At 39.5% G+C, this 24,628-nt stretch overlaps 1 protein-coding gene and 1 long non-coding RNA gene across 11 annotated transcripts in view; one reads left to right on the top strand and one right to left on the bottom strand.

Annotated features, from left to right (window-relative positions):
• Positions 1-24,628, bottom strand: part of by (focal adhesion protein tensin) — a 158,663-nt gene that overhangs the window by 76,366 nt on the left and 57,669 nt on the right. The window contains exon 1 of one of the 10 annotated variants that reach the window (XM_089082638.1): positions 19,806-20,618. The exons of 8 other annotated variants lie outside the window; for them this stretch is intronic. In XM_089082638.1, the coding sequence (XP_088938764.1) occupies positions 19,806-19,832 (27 nt within the window). In that variant the 5' untranslated portion in view covers positions 19,833-20,618. Of the gene's footprint in view, positions 1-97; positions 316-19,805; positions 20,619-24,628 lie in introns of those variants that run through there. One more of the 10 variants, XM_089082637.1, reaches the window with a different exon arrangement.
• Positions 22,257-23,762, top strand: LOC148935139 (uncharacterized). Its single transcript, XR_016140711.1, has 2 exons — positions 22,257-22,622; positions 23,122-23,762. It is a non-coding gene; the product is annotated as an uncharacterized LOC148935139 (long non-coding RNA).

The following is a 24,628-nucleotide window of genomic DNA, read 5'->3' as shown; positions in this document are numbered from 1 at the left end:
ATTATCTAATTTCACAAATTTATTCACAAACACTAAATTCCACAATATTAATTCCGAGTGAGTTGAAATAACTCAAGTTGATCCAAAGAAATCTTACAATCGATGAAGCGTAGTTTCGCACAATGTTAACGCGACTTTTATGAAATTGAAAGATTGCTCCACTTTCCGCGATCCCCGGATAGATCAGATTTTTGGATCTTTTGAAGAGTCTATGTCTCCCTATCCCTATTCGTATTTCTCACGCGCGCTCGCGTACGCTTCGCGTACGTGCGCTCACACGTGTGCACGTACGCCGACTGATCGCTGTTGTGCGCACACGACGAGTCGTGGCACTCACGATCCACGCTCACGAGTCACCGGGAGACGTGCGTCGCATGTGCCGTTCGCCGTGAGCACGGCGTGCTCTTCGTCTTCACCGTGTCGCATCGGCATCGTAAGACCGCCGTCGAGAGAGAGAGTGGGGACCGACGGCAGAAACTGCAAAGGGGATTTCTGTCGAAGTTACTACGGCGCGACCCTTGTTGCTTGCGTAACCAATGTCGGCTGTGCGCCAGAATCTCGATAAAGGATCGAGGAGAGAAGAGATTGATTTTCCATTCAGGAGAGGCAAAAAGCTGTCTCGCGATGGTGATATCATATTGAGGATACGAAAAAACGGAGCGGTTTCAGAGCATTTTCCCAATCTCGAATATTCGCCGTTATATCCGCGAGCCGCGCGGATGGAACGGATCGATCGGATGCAATCGGCTGATGTAAATTTATCTCGGGGACAGATGGACATGTACGTTTTGACGAATGAAATAAATTCAATGCTGTTGATGATAACGTTTAATCGAAATACCACGAATGTAAAACTGAACGGTTTAAAACTACTCACAGAAAAAGAATAAGAAAAAAATAAGAGAAAACAAAAGAAAAGTTTCCATCTCTTTATTTTTAGAATTGTAACGACAATGAAGATATTTTCTCATTTTAGAAACGATCTACAATTTTACTCGAAAACGACTACATACATCTATAAATAATGTTCACTGTGGCTGCTGTCGTATGATTCACTGAACACATCCGGGATGATAGCTATAGATCATATTCGATTAATTTTCCTCTGGCGAGTCGAACATGAACACGCAAGCGAACTGGCATATGGCCAATTAGATAATAACTTTATGAAATTAGACTAATTTTGTTACTGCAAAAATATATTTACAATACTATTATTCTTATACTTTATCTACGACATTGTAAATATATAATATACATATATATATATATATATATATATATTAAAAATTTTTTTAATTATTTACAAAAAGCAACTTGAGAAAGTTGGTAAATTTATCGCAGGAATTTATTTTCTCATAAACTTAGTCTGTATCACCCTTACTGTTGCTAGATATCAAGATTGTAATTATGATAATAATTGTTACCCACATGCGTCATATATACAATGTTTAATTCTAGGTCGCGAAACCATAGACCGTTGCAAACGCATCGGCAAACTTTGCTGCAGCGATGTCGACGAAGGCCGCGGGTTTATGTTTGCGCATTCAACATGAACGTTCGATGCAGTCGTGCTGAAACGAATTACAACGGCAACGATAGCAAAAATGTTTCCTCATATATTATTTTATTATTTTATAGTATTATTAATATCTTGTAAATTCAGAAAATTATACTGTGAACTTGAAACCAAAGATATCTGTGGTCAAAAATAATCTAATCAGATATACAATGTAACTTTACATTTAGATCAATGCTATCTTTGTTCACTATGACGAATCTTTATCTTTGATAATATTATCTAATATTAGTCTAATGTTAATAGTACACTAAACATAAAATTTCTTTTAGTACGATACTTCAAAACATATATTTCAAAATATATATTTCAAAATATATATTTCAGAATGTTTTACATTACTAGTTGAATGTTAAGACATTTTTACAAAATTTGTACGTATGAATAAAAGTCAAATTGTAAAAGATTTCTGCAAATATGGAAACATGGTCGATGCATTTTGAAACATTGCTAGAATTCGTGAAGCCACGAGGTGCGATATTGATATCGAGGTGCGGTTTATCGTCGCGACGCAATATGTATATGCCCAGCTGCGCTTACGTAACAAAACGAACGTGTGATTCGTCGCACGTTAAAGTGACAACGGTGATATCGGCGTAAGTAATAGTCGAAGAAGTATTAGGCGGCGCAGGTGATCCCGCACGATCGCAATCTTAAACGAATCAAGTTAATTAGAGCTGAAGCGCGCATTCCGCTCTAATTCGATGTTTAATTAATCCGTTTATCGATGCGGCTAATCTCGCGCACCGGCTTTATACGTATGAGTGTCACGTGCGCGACCGAACAATGAGTCTATTACGGCAAATGGAGTTTCCTGGTCGCGACTATTGTGCCTCATTGGAGCTTCACTTATAACAGCAACGACAGAAAATGGCTGAATACGTTTCATTAGATAAAAAAAGATAGAATCTTACGTAACATCGGTGCGATTAGAGCGGCTCATTATCGCGCCTTATCTGCTTCAATTGGTTCTTTCGAGCTGAAGCGCGACGATATCTATCTGAGTCAAGGTAATAAAACACAAAAATCGAATTAAACAATAATCGCGAATAAATTGCAATTCGTCGTTTATAATTAGTCACAACGAAGTTTCGGCCAAAGTACATGACGTGACTAATGTTGCAAACCTGACTCCACGATGCAAAAGTATAATTAATAAAGATAGTATATATCATGTATATAATTAATGGAATACGTCAGCTGAAGCATGAAAGATTAAACGGCTTGGGCAAAACTGTCTTCAACACGCCCATTTTACATACAGCACTGTCGTAGTAACGTTGCTGTAAGTACGCAAAAGTGAAACGAGGAAAAAACACCCGGAGTGCGAGGGCTTAAAACAACCAAGATTTCCGTCAAGATTTCAACGATCTGTCGGCGGAGAGCGAGCTGAAGAGCGGTGGAGAGCGAGTCGAAGAACCCTGGAGAACGACTGGAGAGAACATTGGAGAACGTGGGCTCGACGCCCACGCCACGCCGCGCCGGGCCGCGCACGTATGTATAAAAAGTTTTCAGGATATCCCCACGCGGAAAAGGAGCACCGCACGTCCTACGCGAGCGCGTTGGTAACGCGAGGTCGTTTGCACGAAGCGAGATTTGCACGTGCACTCGTGCTTTCGCTTGCGAAAACAGGGAAGATTCGAGGAGGACTTATCCCCCATCGACGACAGCGTGTCAGCGCCGAGCGTGCTGGGACGGTGGACAATGGAGTCACGAGGAAGAAGAAGATCTGAGTTATGGGACGTCGCATAATTGCACGCCGATTGGCCCCGCCGTGGAATGCAATTTGTCTCCCGGCCTAGCGGCCGTGTATTTGTGAAAGTAATTAAGATGCACGCCGCGAGGCGAGGCTGCATCGACTCGCAGCAACTGCTGATTGCGCTTGAGTCTCATCGTTCGAAAGTGCTTTTAGCTCGCTTTAATTAATCGAGAATTTCGTTCAAGCGCACCATCTCGTCTATTTTGATCTCGATTGAAGCGGAGAACCGTTGGCTAACAATACGACACGGGAGAGAATCATAAATGTAATTTATAATGGAGACGCCTCAAATACTCGTGCTAGATTTTGTTTATATATTTCAATATTGAACTGCAAAAAGAAACGAAAATATATATAAGAGATTAGATATCTTTATTATGTTTCCCAAACACCCGTCTGACAGCATGTTGTGTAAAAGTGGGGCTTTGGGTCGAAGAGACAAACCCCGATTATCGTTTCTGCGAATATTCGCAGATCGCGGTATCTTTCTTGGCGTATCGTCCCGGTTGTTAAGTCGCTGTATCGCGCGTCATAAAGTCGAGCAGCGGCAGTTTTCATGAGGCGTTATCGCCGCCACGTGGAGCAAAAGGTGCGTGCGAAGCCAAGTATTATTATGGCTCAAGTTTTAATGGTGCCGTCGAGCTGCTCGCGTATCAGCAGCGTGATACAACGACGGTGTCACGCAATCGTTCGGCAAATAATCCGCATCATGTCGTATAACATTATGCAAAGTTACCGTAAGCTGTTTTATATTTTATACCTCCCGACAGCCGTCAAATGAAACGCACCATTTTTAAGTTTTGGAAGTGCTGTAAATATTTCTAGCAATTCTCATGATTAGCATAATTATGAACTTTAACTACGATTATCAAATGGCAATTATTAAAAATTTTTATAACATATCATATTTTTATCGAATATACATTTAACATTAATCCTATCCTTTTGCTATTGTTAAAAAACTTTTACTCCATTATTTTTTTGGCTCGATGTCTCGAAGGTCGACGAAAAGGTAAACCAGAAGTTACAGCTTGTGGAATCAGGCATAGTGGGCACTTGAAGCACCACTCTCCCACCGATCAGCCTAGCTGGCCAAGCAGCCACCCACTTTAGCCAACCACCCACGTGGACACATAAGCAATGTGCACACAGTTCCGTCGTGTGTTTGCATTCCTTCCCCTACGATGTCGTCCGGTTGGCCACTTCAGAATGTACCAGAGTGTGCGCGCGTACGAGGAGGAGAAGAAAAAACCGGAATGTCGCGAAGTCGCCGTAGAAATTATTGCTTCCAGTTACTGCCAGTCGCTACCAGAATATTTTTCAACGAGCGAATGGCTTTCTCGCGTCCTCCGTACGTGTTACACAAATACGCGTGAACAAATGACGGCTGGTTTCCCTTAAAAATACTTGAGGTAGTAGTTGATGACGATATCCGTATGAAATATTAAAGGGCACGGTGAATTTCGACGTTCCTTGAGAAGGGAATAATCCATATTGTAGCGTTGAGAAATGGATGTGTTAGAAATTTAACAAATTCGTCCCGAGATGCGCATGAAGGGAGAAGTCTAGCAAAACTCTATTCCCAGAAGTATATACGAAGTGTATCAAAAGTTCTGCAGAGTGAAAGAAGCAACAAGTTTTCATGAAATTTCCTCTCAAAATTCCACGATATCTTGCTCTTTCAAACTTCTTCGTAGCTAGGGACAAGGGTATTATTAAATAGAAAGTAGATACGCGCTTCCTTAACTTGACAATATTACAAAGGTCTTTCCGCTTTCTCGAAGCTACATGGGGAGATGCTCCAAAAATCTCACAAAATTCTTTCGAGAGAGGAAACCGATCGTATCGAATCTTATAAGACTTTATAGTCTTCTCAATGCCTCTCACAATAGTCAGTGACGCCAGCGTTCTGCGCAAGGCTGAATCGTAATTCGATTCAGACTAGCTTTACGAGTCCTGCACAGGACGCCGTCATAAAACAACAATTCCACAACATCCGCTCGACTCGAAGGCAAATGATAAGCTCCGTCTCTCTTTAATCAATGAAGTCAAAGCCGACCACTAATTAAACCAAGCACCGACGCGGAATGAATGGACGCCCGACAATGTAGACGATTCCTTATCTTCGTAGTACTACGAAGTCTTTCCGTGTTTACTCTCGATAAGCCAACGATCGATAAGAAGAGTTTACGCCGATGCTGATCGCCTCACTGACCCACATACGCGCGCGCACGTTTGCACATGTGGGGTCTCCATCGGGAATCGTTTCGATTTCCAAGAAGTCTGGAGTCTGAGGACTACGCTTAAATGATTTACCGTATAATCGATTGACAGACAACCTACTTCGGCGAGAGATAATAAGACGTTATGACCTTTCTCTCTCAGCTGTGTCCCGCATCGAGCATGTGATCGTGTAATCTACTTTCGATTAAAGTGAACACGAAATGAGTCTGCTTGTGAAATAATAGAATGATATTCGCATTCGGAATGCAATGAAAATTTTAAGCGGATTGCAATACGTATACGCTAAATTGCGCCAAAATATCACATAAAATGTACGCATAAATTTAATAAATAGTAAGATAAAAATATCGGAGAACTTAAGAATATAATATCTTGTATTAAGACTATTTGACTACCGTGTAACGCATCTTGTACTTCAAGACACTTTGCTTTTCATCACTGCTCTAAAACACTCGTCAATGGAAGAGCACTTTTGTTCCAGCGTGTTGAAGTGTCTTGAATACATGCATATCAAAAGGACCAGAAGAAAGATTTCGATTGCACTTGACAATCAACGAATCGTTCGAGTATCAATCACAAAGGTGTTCACGAAGGAACCAATTTGTCAAATATCTATGCGACTTTAATACTATATTAGATCGTTTTAATATTCATGTTGAACATCAAATTAATTTTTTTGTATACATTACTATTATGTCATACAAGAAATATTGTTCTTTTTCTTCATTATATTAGATTTTTAGTAGAAATATTCAGTGTGAAAGCTGCTTAAGATCGAACCGACGATGAAATTGGTGGAGGAATAAGGGGAGATGAGGAAGGACGAAAGGATGAGGCCAGCTGAGGTTATTCGCCGATGTTGTGGTAGTCAGGGTTCCAAGGTCGCCGAGATTACGGCGAGGACGTGATCGCCGGACCAATCAAAAGCACGTACTATCGTTATGCTATTTTTTGAAAAATATTTCATATATTTTATCGATATATATTTTTACATTATTCCTATTCAAATATACACGCGCGTTTTAAAAGTTTTATATATATAATATATGTAATAAAAATATAAAAGCAGAAAAGTAATTCGAACAATTTATTGAACAAATAAAGTGCATTATTAACTATAAAAGTTGTTATAATTCTGAAGTCTCTTTAATGTATCCTAATCCTGAAATCTTCTTTTAATATTTTAAAACGAATGATAATATGCACAGAGAAACTTTTCTAATAATGCATAAGGCATATCTTAGTCAAGTTGCAAGTCTCTCCATTAAATAAGTAGTATAAGACTCGATAATAGCACGAGACTTTCTTTTTAAAGTATGCATTGGAATCATGCGGAGAATTTCTCGCATCAGATATTGCGCGATAGTGTCCGGACCGCGTTCCACGAGCAGCGGGTATCGCGTGTTACTTAAAAATCACTTAACACGTCGCAGGTACAAGTCTGAGATATTTACATATATCGCGCCGAACTTGCCTCCACTCGCCGTTTCTCATCCTCGGCTATGAGGACCAAAGTTATGGCGGATGCGCACGGACGATTTAATGATCTAATATTATCATCGACGATCGGGGAAAGAGAAGAAAAAAAGGGAGGGATGTAATTAGCATAACTAGTCGAGAAAGGTGAAAATGAAAGTGAACGAATCGCGTCGCCGAGAAGCTGCGCGCTGCGCGTTGCGTAGCAAACGAGCTTCGTTACCTTGCGGGATCTCGCGCCGGATATCGTGTCTCTTCTTAATTGGCGGGACGAACGAGCCCCGAAGAGATTCTCGTACCGAGGCTTGAAGTTTCTCGCCTTTAGCCGCGGATCATTACGATGAAACGCGCGACGATTAATTATTTTTTTTAAAAACGCGCCGCTCTGCTACGCCTGTCTTCGCCTTCGCAATATTATTTATGCTATGGCACGTGTAAAACGAATATAAAGGCTTGAAAATATATTTCGATCTCGTATTCTTTTCGTGTCTTATTTTAACGTTTAGCGTTTTCATTAAAGAGACTTCAATAGACGAGACATTTAGTGTCAAAAATTAAAAAGCTCCGAAGATATCTCGCGTTCGGTAAAATCTTCGTGGATAAAAAATTCTAACTCGTAAGACTCGATGGACTCAAAATGTGCAATTTGTGAAATATCCTGCATGTAACTTGCACCATTCCCTCGCGCAGACATGAGGAGTCGCGTGTATGCATGCACGCGAGAAATCTTCTCAGTGACAGATAATAACAGTAAGTAAACGATAATGACAAGAAATAGTTCCCATCGTACTGTTACAGGTAAGGCCATGCTTATAACCGGAATACACACGACTTAATCATACGCATCCCGATCTAATATATGCAAATGTCTCTTGTAATTATGCTCGCGCGAGCCGACGCCGCAGCATCGGATGTGTGCCGGTGCGGCGTCGATCATTAGCCGTCGTAAAAGTCTACGGCGTTCGAACCGCCGCCTCTTGATTTACTAGCGTTAAATACCGACTTACACTCGACAGTCGTAAAATCCCGAAGAGGGCGGTTGACGACTTCTTCGGCGACGTAAGGTGGATAAGAGTTAAGCGCGCCCACGTGTCTTCTTTCCCTCGCACGAGCTCCCATCTCGCCGGGCGCTGCCGCTGTGGTTGATTCGTGAGCGCGATAAGGTGTCGCAGAATTGAACGACAAAAAAGACGTAAAAAAAAAAAAAGAAGATTATGCCCACACCATGACGTAGCTTTCTCTTTCATCTGGTGTTAAATACGCCAACTGCGCGAGCGAATAAACGACTGTCTCATCACCAAGTGATTCTCTCGGGGTCGTAGAAACTTTGTACGCAACTTTATGACGTCATAACACTGCTCAAGTGCAGAGTCTTAATGGTCTTGTTGGACGATGGTTTGGGCTAAAGTAAGTCCTGAGCTCTTAGTTAAGCTAGGAGGAGCCTTAATTATTGCAATCCATTAAATGTGGTTTGCTGCTTCATATAGAATTAAAATTGAAACAAATGTTATTTATATATCAAAAATTTATATATTAAAACATAATTTTGATACTCCGTGGGAATAAGAGAATATTTTTGAAATGAGTAAATGTCTATCGTGACTAAAATTTACTGCAGTAACTTTCTTAGAAATTGATTATACTATGGTCTAACTATAAGCTTATAGTTTATAATTTCAAGCTTCTCTCAAGCACTATATATACTACTGTTACGGTGAATAGTTGTTAAAGCGAGGAGCGATTACGTATAATAACCTATGATTATGCAAAATCATTTCAATACCGTTTATGAAATGTTGTATACTCATTAGTAATTATACTAGCATTATAGTATAATTTAGTTTCGCAATTTGCGGTATTATTGTTCTTACGTACTTGCAACATAATTCAAAATATGTATACGAATGTAAAAGATGCAACAAAAAGGATAACAACAAAAAAGAATAACAAAGACGCGTTGTCTCATCTGACTTATTCGCAATTATAATTCATTGATGTTAAATAAATACGACAATATTTGTGTAAAAAGAGACATGCTCAATTAAGTTAGAATCACATTTAAATTCCTATGATTCGAGGAAACGATTCAATAATATTTGGAATATATTGCCAATTTAACAGGCGCATATTACCGATGAAAAAGGCCGGTATAAACGGCGGCGCGATGTCGCATTCGTGGAATTCTACGGAGGCGTGGGTTAACTTTGCGATTCTCACCCTGACATTAACGAATTAACTAGAGAGGAATTACTGATAAATGGAAAAACACGAACGAACGGCAGATTTCTTACTATAAGTCATACTTTTATAAAATGTCTCGACATCGATAAGTGATTTAAGAGCGAAAGTTAAGAATGTACGTTGTAATGTACGTTCAGTTCTTTAATTTATGATCTCTCAAGACCTCTAGAACGTCCATAATTAATGTCAATTAAACGATGGGAAATTTTATAAAAAGAATATAAAGAACAGCGATATCTATGAGAAAAGAACATCAAAGTATGTATTTAACGTACACATATATGTTTTATGTAAAATATCTTTTTTTTTTCAAGGAGATCTACGAGAATTGATGTTTGACAATGAGACTGATGCTGTCACTATAGCTTTCAATATTTTTAGCATCAATTTATCTCTACTTTAGCCTAAAATTGTCACAATTTTATAAACTTTGTTATGATATTAACGTTAACTTTTCTAACAATAAATTTACTAGACAGCTAATAGATGTTAACAACTGGCAAATCATCACTGATAAATCACCAAGACAAGAAACAATATTTTGAATCTGACTGAATTTAATATACGCGATCGAAACGCATCCCACGAGAATGGCCATTTCGTAAAAACGTTTAATTTCCCGCAGTCGCGTTCATCCCTGTCATATTCCACAGATAAATCCTTGCTTTTATCGCGAGATACATCACAAACTAAATTCATACAACGATACATACCCCCCCCGCCCTCCTGAATACGAAACATCCAGTTTCACCCACGGTCTTGGACAAATCTACGCAATCTATCACGACGCGATGAAAGAGTCGAAGAGTCCACGCGCACAGTCCTCGCCTCTCGACCTTGGAAGTTCTTTCTCTCCTAAATCCGTTCCGCTCGCGGACATGCGGCGTGACAGGCGGCGTGAATCCTCGCGCCCGCCGACACTTGTAAACGCGAGTTTAAGAGCAGCGCGAGGCGGGGCCGAGAGAAAGAGAGAGAGAGAGAGAGAGAGAGAGAGAGAGAGAGAGAGAGAGAGAGAGAGAGAGACACGTCGGGGACAAAGTGGCCGCGGTGTTCGCGGTGTAAACGGCCGCGTTGGTTACCGGTTTGTCGCGCGAGAATGCCTACCGTGAGTCACGAACACACGTGCACGTCGCACGACGTGTGCATCGCGCGTGCATCGCCGGCTGCTCCGAGGCGGATCGCCCACGCATGCGGCGGTGGCGACTCGAGCGTGCAGGCGCGAAATGCAGTTCCTAATCGATGCGTGCATGCGTGCGTACGCCCGTCGAGATGCGAATGATCGATCATCGTGATTATCGACGTGGCGGGATCATCGATGACGAAGCGAGTGCGTTCCCTTCCGGGGATAGGAAATGGGGTTGAGATTAAGATGAATGATCGCGATCGAGGAGGACGTTGGATCGACTACTTTTGCGATTCGCAAAATACATTGCCAAGATATTCTATTAGAATCTATTAAAACATCGCGAGCTCTTGTCGCGTATAATATAAATATCTGTAATCATAGTAGTAATTAATGTTACCAGAAATCAAGATACCGTGCGTTACGCAAGTTATTATTATTTTAAGCGTATGAATAACGACGGGCTATTTTAAAGTCGGTCTTATGCTACTCAAACATCTTTTCGTAACAGAGCTTAATAATGATTACAGTTATAAATTAGGCCTATACTAAGAAATAATGTGTACAAGAAGGAATTATCATCTCTGTTTTATCTGAATTTACTGCTTAAACTCTCTTTACGATCGTCTTAACGCCAGCGAATGTCATTACCACTTTTGGTTCATACAACAATTACATTACGTGTGTACCGCAACACGAGTTATAATAAACACTTCTATATCAGCTTAGGTGGAGTAGTATCTTAATATTTACGAGCGTGTAGCGCTACCTATCACGCTCTGGGCGCTCTTTTCTCTTCTCTTTCTCTCATCTACAGTCTCGCTTGTACTCGCTCGTAGAATCTCGCGGAAGCCTATCGCGATCAGCGTTGCGTCCGTCGAGCCGAGCGTGACTCGTAATGAAAGTTTGCAATTAGCGTCCTATGGCGCTCCAAGGAGTCATGGATAATAAGGAGCCCGACCTGACTAGTCATTTGTTAAGATCTTTTAAATAACAGTCTGCGTGTAGCTCGAGGTGAGACAGGTCGGTGTAACGTTACCACGCATATTTATCGTAAATGAAATCTCCACAGGTAAACGAAACAACGAAACTTCTGCGTTCATCCCGTGTGATCTCGGCGATTTGGTGGAAAAGTTTCTACCGACCTTTTATTTTTACTCCTCCAGGAACTTTAATATAATTATAATGTAATTACAGTTAATCTAAAATTATTTTTCAGATATAAAATAATTGAAATGTATGATTTTAACGTATTGTAAATTAAATTATTTAAAAGTCTCTCCACAGCATCAAGCAAAATATGCACGACCAACAGACAGATTACAAAACAATTTAATACGATTACTGACTGGGCATTTGGGGAGCGGCACTGTCAGTCGGCTGTCAAATTTCATTGTTAGTAATAGTACTTTGCAGGGGCAAATTAAGGCGATCCATTACCATGAGCCAATTCCCAGGCATCTGACTTATTTGCATCTGTCTTTTTTTTCAACGAATATTCTTTGTGTCGACATTTGTCGTGAAACAAATACTACTTGTCAGCAATAATCTGCTGTTCTCTTTCGTTTTAAGTAGTGTTATTTATTAATCTTATGTCTATCAAGATCAACAACACGCGCACACAATTGCAATCTATAATATACGAAAAGAAAAATCGATACTAACGTATTTTAAGTTCAATTTTCTTAGAAGCTAAACTGACATGAAAGATACATCGACGAAAAGAACAATTCATAAATAATTTTTATAGTATGTATGTTTTATTCTATATTGTATTATATTGTAAAATTATATTCTAAAATTTTTTTGTTGTTGTGTTTGTAACTTAATAAAATTTCCATCATATATACGTTACTTTAATTTTTCTTCTTTATATATTCAGCATATTTTATTTTTTTTTTGTTATTTTTTTATTGTTTTTGTTTATTTTTTTTATTTTTTTGTTTTTCTTTAATTGTTCACTGTGTTATTATTTATAAAGAAGTATATATGTGTGTGTGTACGTATGTAAATCCGCAATATATCGAGCTTGGCTTCGTGAGTTCGCTAAGCTTAAATGACTGTGCGGATCAATGATCCTTGGCGAGAGTTCATTCTGAAATTATAATTTCTAGGTCATATTAATCAACCGCAGGAAAGCAAAAATAATCATAATATAAACAATATTATATAAACATATAAAGATTATTAAAATTGCCGAATATAAAATTTATAAAAATTATATAAAATAACCGAATTTTTTCATTACATCGAAATTGTATGTACACACAATTGTATATATAGACGTTATTTCTTGATAAAATCGTTTTCCAGTGTGTATACCTCTTCTTCCAGAATTCTTCTGGAAGAGGGAAAATCTAGAAAATCTGAAAAGTTATTTTGAACTGAAGTTATCGGCAAAGCTCCTCGAACGATCCGGGAAAAGCTCTCACCGGACGTTTCTTCTCGTTTAATCGTTTAACGACCAGCAGACGTCTCTACAGAAAAGTTAACTGCGGGCTCGAAACAAAAAGCTTCGAAGTGCTGCTTAAAGGTGATCGATAAAATGTGAGAATGGCCGATACCGAGCGCTTTCTTTGATTCAGCACATAATTCTGATAGCCGTTCTTCAACAATGACAATGGTTAGCAGCACCATTGTAGATCTCATTAGAATGGAAAAAAGTCTGCTAAATGGGAAATCAAGTACCTCTTTTGGAAATTATATTTGCCATCGTTTTTTTAAGTCCCTTCTCTTTGCACGGCTGTGAAAACTAATCATTCGAAAATAATTATACAGAATTAATAACAGTAAATTTAGCAAGAGACATACGTAAAAAGTGAAAAAGGACGAGTCATGTTGGCCACGTGTTTGACGCGAAGGTAAAAGAAACACAATGGAATCACGGGCGTATTTTCTCTTTCGTCGTGCCGGACTGTGCGATTCGATGCCCCGAAGTGTTAATAATGCTAATGCATTGACCTCGAGCTGAGCGTACTGGCGCGGCACATCAATATTCATTAGCATTGGCTCGTCGTGCGCGCCGAATAATTGCGTTCGGACCGGCTAACATGTAACCCACAAACCCATAATACGCACAAACGCGCCGATGCGTTTTATATGAGTGATATTATATGTGTGCCCGCGTCTTCATTCCCTGAAAGGATTCCCTTTTACTGTCGTGCGTATTTACACATCTGCGACATTTCGACTTTTTGTTCCGACACATCGCGATGCTTGATTAATGATGAACATCGCATTCGTTGAAGCGAAGCTTCACAATACTAGTGCCAATAAAATTCAATTCGCGATGACGAGACTCATAAATCCACACGATGAAATGACTTTGTTGGATATTATTTAAATACGAAAAAAGCAATCAGTGATTCAAAATGTACAGCTTCAGAATTTCCAAGAACTAATTACTATTAGAACAAATAGCTTTTAGTGTATAAAAAGTATTATAATCAAATAAAAATTTAAAATCAGATTTATAATCAAATTATAATTATAATAATCAAATTAATTTAAAAAATATAAAAATCTATCTTTTTTCATAAATTTTATTAAAATTTAAAAAATTTTTAATATTAAAAACTTATAAAATATAGGATTTATGATAAACAAAGAGACACTTAAAATTTAGAAATTATTATAAATCGCTTATTATTGATTATAGAAATAATCTTGTTATTCTCCAAAGAAATGTAAAATATCACAAATATGTGATTGCCTGAGAAATAAAGTTTAATAGTCAATCATTATTAGGAAAACATTAATTACAACCAAATTGATTGGTCGACTATGCATTTGCTCATCTTAAAAGACCAAATATACAAAGACAACATTATCAAAGCAGACATTAATGATCGTCTGTTGCATTACAATAACTGGCTTCAGCTGCAGGAATGGACCTTTAAAGCGTCGAGGAAGCGCCGAATACGCCCACTCCGTATCGCTTTCGTTATAATTTATTCCACGATCGCAATTATCTTCGTTTTTTCGACAACCTCAACCTCACCATGACGCAAATCTCGAAATTGCATAGTTTTCGAAGCGAGACACCTCGCTGTCGAGCATGGCGAATCAATTTTGTGTAAGTCGTTTACAAGCCCTTACGAGAGAGGACGATTCCAATGCAAAGAGAAAAAGAGAGAGGCGGTAAAAGAGAGGGTTGAAAAGAACGGGAAGAAAGAGAGAGCTCGTGAAACGTTAGTGCTGATAATCCAAAGTTAACTCCACAAAAACCACCGAGTCTCTGCTGTTTCCTGGCTTCATTCACAGAAACGGGAGACACTATGTCACGGACTGGGAATTTATATGAAATCCCGAGAGATTTTATTGCTGCGCGCTCCTCCTCCGTTTGAACTGCGAATAATCGTTACGCTTGTACGCGGATAGAGATTTGTCTTCCGACCACATATATCGTGCTCCAGGGCATTCGCAGCCCTTAAATATGTAATTTTCGAATTACCTTGAGTCGAGGAGCGCAAATGTATTCCTTATCTGCGAATAATCATTATATTTGCTTTTGTATTTTCTACGTGAGTATGTATATGTACATATTTTTTACATATGAATATAATTATCTCTAACATTCAAAAATTTAAGAAGAATCTTAAGATATAAATGTCCATTAGATATTTATTCCATAAACAAGAAAAACCGGGAAAAAAAGGTGTTTTTTCGTAATTGAAAACCAATGATGGATGTAGCCGAGTTAAGCGACAACTCTTTTCTGCTTTTTCACTTTCCTTGCGGATGCTTTTTGTGGCTGGCCGACCGGTGCGCTCGACTTTCCCGACGTTTCCCATTTCCTTGCTCGAGGCATCCGACTTTCGCGTATTACAGAGTATAACCCGGGAAAGTCCGTCTGTTCGCGAAACTCCGTCCTTTCCGCAACAGCCGCAAAATTCTGCGGCAGCAAACGCCCAGGAATTTGGGACGAGGACTTACGTCACGCGGTCAGCGGAAAGATCACGATGACGTGGACACTAAATTCGGCGAGGGTCTTCTCGGCAAGGAAACGATTATTAGAGGTCGTAAAACTGGTTTTTCGAAATCGGCCTGGCGCCCGACGGTGGATCGCTTGTATTCGCGTATTTAATTCACGACATTGTGCCGTGCCGTAATCTGTCAGACACGCTTGGTTTCATTCAATATTCCATTTCTTCGTTGGTGTAAATAACACTGGCGTCGCAACGACGCGAATGCGATACATACATATGTTATGTGGGTAACAATTACAGCTCTTTATTCCCCTGTAAACCACACTGTTACCATTAATTTCGCAATACACAGCAGCATCATAATTAATTGCGGCGTGTATTAATGAAACATGAATATATTTTAATTGAGTTTGGGAAAGGTTAATGTTATGCTTACTAATTATAAAGCAATTACTTTCATTAATCTGCCTTATGATTATTCATATAATTTAATAAAATCTATCACAAATATTTAGATAAAATAATTTAAAATTGCAAAAATATATAAAAATAGAACATTTAGAAAAACAGTTAGTAAAGTAGAAAAAAGTAAGTAAACTTAAAAATATAGCTCCAACTCTAAGGATTTTTTTTTTTTATTTATCGCAGCTTGTAATTAGTCTTATTAGAAGATATCATAACAGTCCTATATCGTATACTGTTACAAACATTTGATTCATGATACATGTAATTATTCAAAATGCGTGTTTGTACGACAAGATTCTTGGAAAGACTGTTTCGGCATGTTTGTGAATTTTGGGAGTCGGCCTTGGCAAGTCGCGACGTCGCGCATTTCTCAATCTTTTTTTCAAGAAAAAAAAGAAAAGAATCTGCGTAACTGCAACTACTGTAGTCAATTGAGCAGACGATCACGCAGGAACAAAGAGTGAAAAGTCTGAATGAAGGAGGACGCTTTCAGATCGCCTTCAGATGAATGGATCCGCCTCCATCCCGGTGATTTGCGCTTCACCTCATTTGCATGCCAATTAATTGGCCACAATTACCGGAGGATTTATGACACAGTGGATATTCCTGTCACTATAATCCTCGTCGAGGCACACCTTTTTCCGTCTCATCTATTCGTCGAGTATCACCGATAAAAAATTATTGTCGCTTTCATAAGACCCTTCAACGACTTGTATACAATTTGTCCAACAAAATAAGAAGTTTTTGAAAAATTATATCTTTTTTCTGTTTTCTCTCCGATAGAAATTTTCCTCCCCTTAAACAACTATAGAAATTTATTTTAACTACTAACACTATGATTGTACCTGCAGATGCAACATTTAATTAAATATTAGAAAAATCTTATTCTCTTTTTCATCCTTATTATTAAAGATTAAATATTGTATGAATTCTATTTGGTTTTTTTTTCTCTTTAAATTTCTTGTTACTTTAACTAAAGTTACCTCGCATTCCTAATTTTCTCACTTTAAACTTTATCCATGTTAATTTAGCGTAACAATTCTGTATTTTGTGCAATAATTAAGTGTGACTTCAAGGATCTATGTCACTCTTCATTGTGTGTTCACACGCATCTTCGTATTAGACAGTCCAAGGCCGGGTGACACTCATACTTATTGAAACAAATTGCCATTTAGAAATAAGAAAGACTCAATATTATCTTCGTACAGAGGCTCTCAATATCTTTGTGCTACTTTAAAAGAGCTTTTAAAACTTTAAAAGAGTTACGTAAAATGCAAAAAATTAATGTTCTTCAATTCTTTCAAGATTTAGTTTTCTATTTAATTTCATTAAATGTGTGAGTTCAACATTTATTTCAAATAAAGTATAATAAAAATTAACTTCAATATTTGGCGAAGCACTTAGATACATGACGTAAAGTAAACTATCAAGAATCAATACATTTTACACAATGGTCAAACATACTCTTCTTCGTTCTAAGAAGATAAGATTCATGAGACATTCGGTCAGTAACAAAAGCAGAGCTATCGATTTATTTTGTAAAGCAAAGATATGTATGATAATTAATGCCATTTTTCAATTTTGCCACTTTGCCATTTGGATGCGCATATGAGAAAAGAGTTCATTCCCTTTTTTCTTTTCATAGCTGGCACATGGCCAGAGACACTTTATTGAAGTTCAATCTGGCTCGCGCACAATGCGTAATTCAATAAATGAAAATTGTCCGAATTCAATACTCAAAGAGAGCCAGGACAGGCCCATCGCATCCAATTCGTGCATTCGTTTCAATTTTTAATTTTTCAAGCAAGACTAAAATCGAAGAATATAACGTCGTAGTTGAGTCGAAGGAAAATCCAGCGCCGCTTGTCGCATGCAAAAGCGGCTCTCTTCGACGTGCAAACAGTGCCGTACCTGTCACGGGCCGTTATCTAATCGAGCATGAGCCTTATCGCTCCTCCCCCCCCTTCCGTCTCTTATTCAAACATGACCTCCCTAGAATCGCAAGTCGCCATGTCAAAATTACGCTCAGTCTTGCAACACTATGTTTTGTGGTCTTGCAGGGCGTACAATGCAAAATGAATGTTCGTGATATATGCGATAATAATCACGCACGAGATTCTCATTCGATGTAAACTTTGTTCCGAGATTATTCCGGAAATATCAAGATCGCTGACTACACACACGGATGAAGACAATGGCGATATATCAATCTTCGTTTATCGTCTTTGTGGATTTGAGAGATAAACAGGCAACTCGAGAGATTTCATATTATCAATGCTTTTCTCTCGTAGCGATAATATATCGGCTAGATTGTAATTTTTATGTTAAATATATTACAATGTATACATTTAATATTGAGCTTAACATTCATATCAGTGATGAGTGAACAATGAAAAAAATTAGAAATAAAATAATTATAAAGCAATAATAAAATCATTATAAAGAAAGATGTCGCAAAATCTATCTGTTATCGTTGAATAGTTAAAACTTGCACTGCAAAAATTAAACATATCTACGTATTTTTCTTTGTTCGTAACGAAATTACAAATCTTCAAGGAAAGAGAAATTAAAACAGTATTATGTTCAAGCTTAAAACAACAAAACTTTAAACAAAGAACCTGTTTCTCGGAATCTCTTTCAACGTTGCTTTGCAAATTGCTTTGCAATTTTGCAACTTTATCACCTGATAAATCCGAGTAATTCCATTTACTCGAATTGATCTAAATAGTTCCATTGCAATTTCAAACACTATTGACACCGGGAATTCACGGCATTATTTCGCCAAATGAGATCGCGCAATACACGACAGCTCTCGGAGCACTTTAAGCCTAGATCGTTCCGCTGCATGTGGCTCCTCAACCGTTGCGTTGAGCAACAATCGTGGTGGCAGAAACCGGGCCTTGCATCCCGCGTAAACGTCGCGAGTGCATCCCAGCCACCGTCGTGAAGAGACGTCAGGAATTTCTCTTCCTCGCTAGAGCTATATACATACGCGCGCCGCGCGGCGAATTTAGAACGCAACAAGAAGAAATCGCGATGGGCGACACGGGAAAGGAAGATGCAGCGGGAAAGACGGCAGCGGTCGACGGAAGACAGAGAAATCGAGGGAAGAAGGAGCGCCATTTTGATATATAACAGACATTTGCCCCGCCAGAGCGTTCGCACGTCCGACAGCGACGCTGGGGAGAATTTGCATGTCACAGATATGAAAAAGATATGATGTAACGTTTCCTCGCTTATTCCGATGTAAATGCAAATTTGCCATTTATTCGAGATACCTCGTTTTTTGTAGATTTTATCATAATAAAATATTGCTTAGAGGTCCTAGTATAATGTTTCTCTGATACGCTTGTGCCTGCAATGATAAAGATAAATTTATTTACTACATACATAATTAGTTTTCGATAATTTAGCATTCGATAATTTAAAGCGTCCCGAAAATCACGTATATATATATATATATATATATAGTTAATATAAATACAATTTAATGAAGTAAAATCAATTCCAAGAAGCATATTCTTTTATATACAATAAATGTAATTTATAATTCTTTCATGTATCGCTCAACAAGAAGTATTTTATTTAAGAATAATCTTGAGATATGTGTTTACACCGCTAGAATTCTTTCATAACAGCATACCGCAATTATCACTATCCTTATCGATTGTAATCACACGTCGGTACAAGGATCAACATTAAGACACTGACGCGCTGAGATTTTGAACAATTCTCAAAGAGGATCTACGACGGATGTGTTCTCTTTGGAGCCTGTTAAGAACCCCGAGGATTACCTTGAACGGGACGGGATTAATCCGCGATTCGAGATCGTCAGTCAAGAATGGAACGGACACCGTGATTTAAATATCTAAAGCGCATATATCGCGGCGAGAGAAGACACACGATGTGGAAGAGGGGACGGAAAAATGAAGCGACAAAACATACAACGAGAGAGGAAAGAGAGATAGAAATCATACGCAATACAAGTACCTCATTGGTGGATCCGTGACCGTTCATCTTGCCGTCACCTCTGGTATCCCATTACCGGTCTGCGGCAAAACGCTCCGAGGATCGTTCACCTCCCTGCATCGGTTCTCGAAAATGGCGCATCTCGTCCTTCGCACGCGCCCGCGCTTCCGCGAGGACTCTCAATTTTTGGGCGTACCCCAAGGTCGCCGTTAACACCGAGTTCGACGACCTCCGGCAAAGATTTGCATCGATCCGAGGGGTGACGAGAGATCGATCGCGACGACGACCGGTTACCCGGCGCAGGCGACTTGTCTCCTTTACGAGCAGAAGAATGCGGAGTGGCCGAGGAACCGTTGTCCGTGCGATCTTTCTCAACAGCGTTCACCGCGAATCTCCGTACCGTTCGATATAACGATCGATCGACACGGACCACTCAAACTTCTCGTTAAAAAGTACATTTAAATATCAGACGCACGGTTAGAGTTTTACAGTTTATATTCGGTAAATCGTGATCTTTAATCCTTCGAATCACCACTAATTTGTGACATGTTCACATCGCTCCGACTATTCGGAAAAATCGGAGAACGCGCCAAATCGACCTCTCATCGTCAGTGTCTCATCAATCGGACGGTCCGCGTGAGATCTTTCCAAGGATGAGTTTCGGCGTGTCCGCATCTGCGGCGATCTTTCGGAGCCGGTTTCTCACCGGTCGTGTGCCGGTCTTGTCGCAGAACCGAAACGGAGTGAGAACCGCTCTGCGACGGTGAATCGATCTTTCCCACGTCCTCCGCGTCGGAGCGCTCTTCGCGGACTGGAGAGCGCCGCGGCGCGCGTGCACGGAGCCCATCGCTATCGCCGCAGGTAGACACCCCACCAAATACGCCGCTTGAAAATTCGTGGCCGCGAGTTAATAACCCGTTTCTCTCGTATACACGACACGACGTCGCGGCGTGCGCGGACGACCCCGTGTTAGCATGCCGATCTCATAAAACGTGCCGAAGAAAAGGATTTCTAAACGTCCGACACCGGCGATCGTTATCGGTGATGAACTTTCCAAAGATGCTGAACATGAGACTTTGCACATTGCTGATGGATTTAGTTTTTTATATATGAATTAGATACATGAAATGTTTTTACCAAACGAATAGAAAAATTTGAATAGAAAATCTATATGGATATTTTTTGAGAAAAAACAGAAACAAAAAGAATTTTTAATATTTTATCATAAACTGAAGAATGTTATTTTTAAAACTAAAATTATTCTATGTATGAATATGAAAGTATTCTGCAACCAATAACCTTTATCTAAAATATAATAATTTTTATTTATAAAAAAATATTCTTATTGCAAGTTTACCGTATAAAAAAATTGAAATGTACTTTCCTTAATGCCTTTTCTAAATATTTTTTTATATAGATTTAGAATGTTATATTTTATTAATAAGCAGATCAAAGTCAAAAATTATTAGGATCCGAAAGTAAACCAGAAAAAAATTGCTTCCTCCAAATTAGATTATTTCAATGGATGCAGTTTGTTTCAGGTTGATCCATGATTTTGAGTGCTGATCATAACAGTTCAATCAATTATCTTTTCTTTCAATTATGCATTAATCTGTTCGTACAACACATGACACGGTGTAGCGAGTGTCACGACGAGAGATGTTGCGACATTTTTGCGAGTTTTATTCGTTGCCAATCGCTGCTCGCTGCTTCTTAATCAAACGATCCAACTGCCATAGACTCGAAGGAATCCCGTTACAATCCTTGCACGCGATCACATCGTATTTCCTTTCCATGATCCGAAAACGATCGATGCATGGATACTGCATGTGCGTGCATCGGCACTAAGACTCAGCTCAAATAATTCACGTTAGACACCGAGAACAAGATGTCATGATCGCTTAACGCGTCTGCGTATATAATTCGTCGCTTGTGCTGAATCATAATAATTGCTCTTTCGTCGAATGCGCGATTACGCTAATTATACGCCATCGCGGTGATTGTATAAGTGGATGACGGAGACGAAGCATGCAAGCGGTTAAAGTTTATGTGGCAAGATGATTAACTCAGATCGGCTTGCAGTAAAGGATATCTAATTTTTTTGTAACAAAATATGACGGAGAAAACATGCAATAAATAAAACAATTTTCAAATAATTTTTAATTGATTATTTAAAAATAAAATTATCAAAAATTATCAAAAATTAATTAAAAGGATTTTGTGTACTATCTTCTATACGTTCCAGCTTCATTATATACTGTAGCAGATGATTATCCGTAATTTCCTGAATTCACTTAACCAATAACATCTCAAAGCGCCTAGCGGAGTCATAGCTGCTCCTCAACGCGGAAGGGTTCAGCCTCAAAGGGCAAATCGATCTTGCCGCAAAGCCGATAATCCGGCATCTTACCCTGTCAAAGTAAACGAACATCACACACAGGCGCCTTACCAACCACGATCAGACCCTTCTTCTCCTCATGTGTTCCTACCCTGCGGATATCTCCCGTGACCTCGCGTTTATGCGAATCAGCCCTCCGCCTCACCCGCAGCCGTCAAGCTTCTCCCGATTGAGTACGACCAACCGCCATTACGTTATACCTGGAGTCTCACACTCATCGCATAGGAGAACCTCGGCGCTCGGGTTAATATCAGTGCAGCTGCAGATGCATCGCCGCACTACCGTGCGCGCCAAGATACAGGCCTAGGGGGTCAGCATGCAGGAGGGGAGATGCCAAGATGTCGTGGAGGAGGGGTCTACGACATCGCCTATCGTCTGGTTCTTGCCGCCTGTTTACAATCCTGGAAGGCCAAGCTTGTACACACCGTTGGTACCGCCAGGTATGGTAGTCGTCGTTGGTTTGGTACTTGACGCGCTTTACAGTACCGGGCTGGACGATGCGACCGTGCTGGAGAAAAGTCTCGGCAAGGGTCAGAACGTTAAAAGGCTTCCCTACGCAGAGTATCGGCTGGCTACCATCTCACCAAGGCGAAGTGGAGAGAAGAACAAGGACGCACTGCGAGGTTAAGGTTATGGGCGATGATTATTCCTACGAGCCACGATTATTCCTATGAGCTTCCGATATCAATATAATTTACCAAGAATTCTCTCCCGAGAAAATTATGACATTATATTCCTTAATAAATAGATTGTTAAACATATATTTTATTATTAGTATAATTATCTGCTATTGTTAAGAAAGTATTTTATATGTTTTACAATTGTAGAGATTTCTTGATATTCTAATATGTGCAATTTAATAATCTTTTGAATATAAATTTTTAATATGTGCAAATTTTCATTTCCTTTTTAAGAACTTAAAATCTTTGAATGTTGCAGTTCATATGTTCTAAAATGGGATAAAAGTGATCAATTTTCAATCGATTATGGATGAAAGCTTCCATTTGTAATGAGCGAGCTGGAGATAGCTCTCGAGTTTGAGATATTTCGGAAAAATGTACGAGATGGCGATCATCAAGGATGACTTCGTATACGAGCGAAGTAGCCTGGAGGTGTGCGGAGATTTCGGAGCCGATAAAAAAGGGGAAGTAGCGGGCGGGTGGAGAAAAAGGTGGTTCGCATAGGGACGCGGCGAGAATTGTGTGACCTTCGATCTCGAAGGAAACCTCCGGTTCTCCATATCCGACGAATGATGTCGTTCGTTAGCTCGTTCTATTGGTCAGCGGCTCTCAACTCGCTCTATCTGGAATTCCAGGAGGAGCGGCCGAGTTACGATGATATCAATACTCGCACAAGAGATACACCCGCGAGGGAGGAACGCGCCATATCTCTCGCGATACCATTGTGGTGCACTAGCGTGGTGCATGGTTCTGCTCTACGGGTACACTGTCTGCTAAAAGTTCCATGAAATCATTTGAGAAAATTATTATTTATTCTCTGATTATCCAAGCACAAAGATAAACGTTAAATTAATCGAAATGCTTGTTTCGGAATTCAAGCTCGATGAACATCTTGGTAAAATACTAAATTATCGTTTTGTATTTATCCACCAGTCAAGCATTGCATGCCAACGTGAATTTCATTTGAGTACATTGATATTTTCCGGCCATTACATTTCTTGTTCTTGTAACTGAAGTGCTGAAGTGTGAAGAGCACCTCGTCATGGTCGAGCAATATGCTGAATATGCTCAACACGCGATCGTTATTTACCCAGCTACCATAATCCGCGCCGATTAGGCGCGCTTATCCGCGATAGAGGAGAAAATCGAATAAGTTGCCTTAAACAGCAATTTCAAACTGCGTTGAAATATAAACACCAGTTCCTCATGAAATAAGAGTTTTCTCACATCGGACGATCGCGTCCGATAATACGTGCTCGTTACTTTTAACTTCTGTATCGCTATTGCACCCTCGTCGGAGGAGATAAAAACCGCCGCGCCGGAATTCCACGTGCGTCACGTTTGCGTCGTGCGTTTTGAAATTCGAAGCAGGTTCCGGTTCCTTCCAGGAGTTAGATTGGCCCAGCGACAGAGCTGCGGCTCGTCTCTTCGCGGTATTATCACTTTCATCGACGTCTTCTCCTCCTCCGCGTTATGATGTAATTCGCCACACGCGTCTTCGAGATTCTCAGACGCGCAAAGTATCCGCATCGCGTCACCTTGAACTTAAGACATTGTGTGTACCGATAAAAAACCACACGTCTATCAACGTCTATAAGCCTCGTGGAGCTCTCGCGCTTTTAACGAGTGTGCAATAATGATGTAGAAGAATGTCATTAATACTATCATATTATGTCATACTTTGTTGTTGTAAAATTGTATTAATTAGTTATTGAAAATAAATATTAATATAAGTCTGGAAATGTCATGTAATTAATGACAAAAAT

This window comes from Pogonomyrmex barbatus, unplaced genomic scaffold (assembly GCF_055798465.1).
Source record: "Pogonomyrmex barbatus isolate J1 unplaced genomic scaffold, ASM5579846v1 scaffold6, whole genome shotgun sequence".
In the NCBI taxonomy this organism is placed as follows: Eukaryota; Metazoa; Arthropoda; class Insecta; order Hymenoptera; family Formicidae; genus Pogonomyrmex; species Pogonomyrmex barbatus.
This window is presented reverse-complemented; position numbering and strand designations above follow the sequence as displayed.